Source organism: Triticum urartu, chromosome 4A, assembly GCF_056163025.1.
Source record: "Triticum urartu cultivar PI428250 chromosome 4A, HENAU_Tu73, whole genome shotgun sequence".
Lineage (NCBI taxonomy): Eukaryota > Viridiplantae > Streptophyta > Magnoliopsida > Poales > Poaceae > Triticum > Triticum urartu.
This window is the reverse complement of record NC_141876.1, coordinates 54,532,934-54,535,270: the sequence shown is the minus strand read 5'-3', so window position 1 is coordinate 54,535,270 and position 2,337 is coordinate 54,532,934. Positions and strand designations below refer to the sequence as shown.

Here is a 2,337-nt window from a genome sequence, read left to right as displayed (position 1 = left end):
TAGGTATCCGGCTGCAGAGGTAATCATAGATCTAGCTAGGTTTTGAGATCGTGCAGTTCCTCGTGACTGAAAGTGATCACGATGGGTGTCGTGGCCATCTTCCTTACTAAGCTTGGCAGATCTGAACGGCCTCAGTTGGGGTTGTTTACATAACATCCGTGATAGCGTGCTATGTGTTGTATATTTCATCATTGATAATGTTTGCACATGTGATGATACATATTATTGGTTGTAGGAAATGGCGGACGAGGAGTTAACTGATATCATGGTAGACATGGAGTTTGGAGAACTGATGAAAGACTAGATAGAAGATTGGTCAGATGATGTAAATTCAGATCGTGAAGATCGGTCAGATAATGGGAACGAATGGGACGATCTTAATGTGAGTGGCATTGTCATGTTGTAATTTTTTGGTGGCATCCGACAACATTAAATCTTTGTGTTGAAAATTTATAGATCGATGAGCTTGATGATGATCAGGAAAACAACTCGGAGCTCTCGAATAAAGAATACATTAGTCAGGTACGGAAGTGAAAAAAAATTTGGCATGCAAATTGAATTTCTTCTCGAATATTATATGATAAGTAATTATGTATTTGTGTTGTATTTTTCAGTTCATTTCCGAATGTCATAATGCGTACGACTATTATGGTGAATTTGACCCGGAGACAGGCCTTAACGACAAATTGTTAGATGCACCTGATTCTGGGGAGTCCCAATCGTCGGTCATCATGAGTGAGGTATGTGTGTAATCAATGTTCTATGGAAGTAATGTTAAACCATAGAAAAGTGTTTTCATGGCTGTGGTTTGATTGTGTAGATGACACAAGATGATGGGGCAAAGAATGTACAAGATACTGCCAGTGCAGATGATAAGAGGGATATGTTCATGCAGATAATGGAAATGACCTTTACGTCTCACGATGTTGCGTATGATTTCTACAGCAGCTATGCCAGAGATAATGGTTTCAGCATTAGAAAGAATAAGGTCAGGTATAGCAAAACCGAGTCACGTCATATGCGTTATAGGCGGTTTGTTTGTTCCAGACAAGGGAAACGTGACAGCAAGTTGCTAACCAAGGAAGGACACAGACGTAGGCTCAGAGCCCAGACACGCTGCTTTTGCGAAGCGCACCGGACCGTCAAGCTTGACCAAAAGGGTGGGGTTTGGTATGTTCAAAGTTTTGAGGACAAGCATAGCCATATGTTGGCAGGACCGGACGAGGTACCTTTCCTTTGGTCCCACAGAAAAATCAAAGAGTACCAGAAGCATGAGATAATGTCCATGGGAGCTGCAGGGATTAGAATTCACGACATGATGGATTGCTTCATCAACAAACATGTATGGTACGGCGGTGTTGGTTTTACCAGGTGTGAAATATACAAACTTTGCTCCAGAGAGAAGAGGAAGCTGCTTTCAAAAGGTGATGCTACCACAGCCATAGACATCATGGCCAGTAGGAAACAGAGGGATCTTAGCTTCTTTTTTGAGTACAAGCTAGATAAGGAAGGACATTTGAATAGGATGTTCTGGTGCGACTCCCAGTCTCATCACGACTATGAGGACTTCGGCGATGTGCTTGTATTTGACAGCATGTACAAGATGAACCGCAATGGTATGCCATTCATACCCTTTGTTGGTCTTAACAATCACCAGAAGACCACTGTTTTTGGTTGTGCCATAGTTTCGGACGAGACCGAGGAGACATATGTGTGGCCTCTGTAGACTTTTTTGAGGTCCATGTTTCAAAAGATGCCTAAGAGTGTTATCACAGACGCCGACGCTGCGATGATCAAGGCAATTCGCCAAGTCTTGCCAGACGTGTGGCCCATATATGTACGTGGCATATAAAAAATATGAAGATTCACCTCAGTCACAAGTCCTTGAAGGAATTCCGAACTCTTTTGTACTATAGGACGTCCACAGTCACGTTTGAGGAGAGATGGCACGCATTTTCCAAAAGATGGCAGTCCGAAAAAACTGTAACATGGTTGAGATGGATGTATAAGAAGAGGAGATTGTGGGCCGCGGCTTATCTAACAGAGGGGTTTTGGCTTGGCATGAAAAGCAACCAGCGGAGTGAAAGCTTGAACTCATGCCTTCACCTCCACCTAGATGGTGAAATGACCCTGGTGGATATGATTTTGCACTATGAGAACGCTGTTGTGCGTATCCGTGAAAACGAGGCGCGAGATGACTGCACGGCCTCACAGAGTTTACCGGTAACAGTTACTAGCTCGAGGGAACTTGAGATAGCTGCTTCTCACGTCTTCACTCCAGCAAACTTCTATATGTTGCAAGATGATCTTAGAAAAGTTGGCGGCATGGAGATTGTA

The 2,337-nt window shown here is 43.3% G+C and overlaps 1 protein-coding gene across 1 annotated transcript; it reads left to right on the top strand.

Annotated features, from left to right (window-relative positions):
- The first annotated feature begins 238 nt into the window (after window positions 1–238).
- Window positions 239–1,726, top strand: LOC147974731 (protein FAR1-RELATED SEQUENCE 5-like). Its single transcript, XM_087520124.1, has 4 exons — window positions 239–268; window positions 457–522; window positions 615–740; window positions 821–1,726. Exons 1-4 carry the CDS (start codon window positions 239–241, stop codon window positions 1,724–1,726), a joined length of 1,128 nt encoding a protein of 375 aa, XP_087376250.1.
- The last annotated feature ends 611 nt before the right edge of the window (window positions 1,727–2,337 follow it).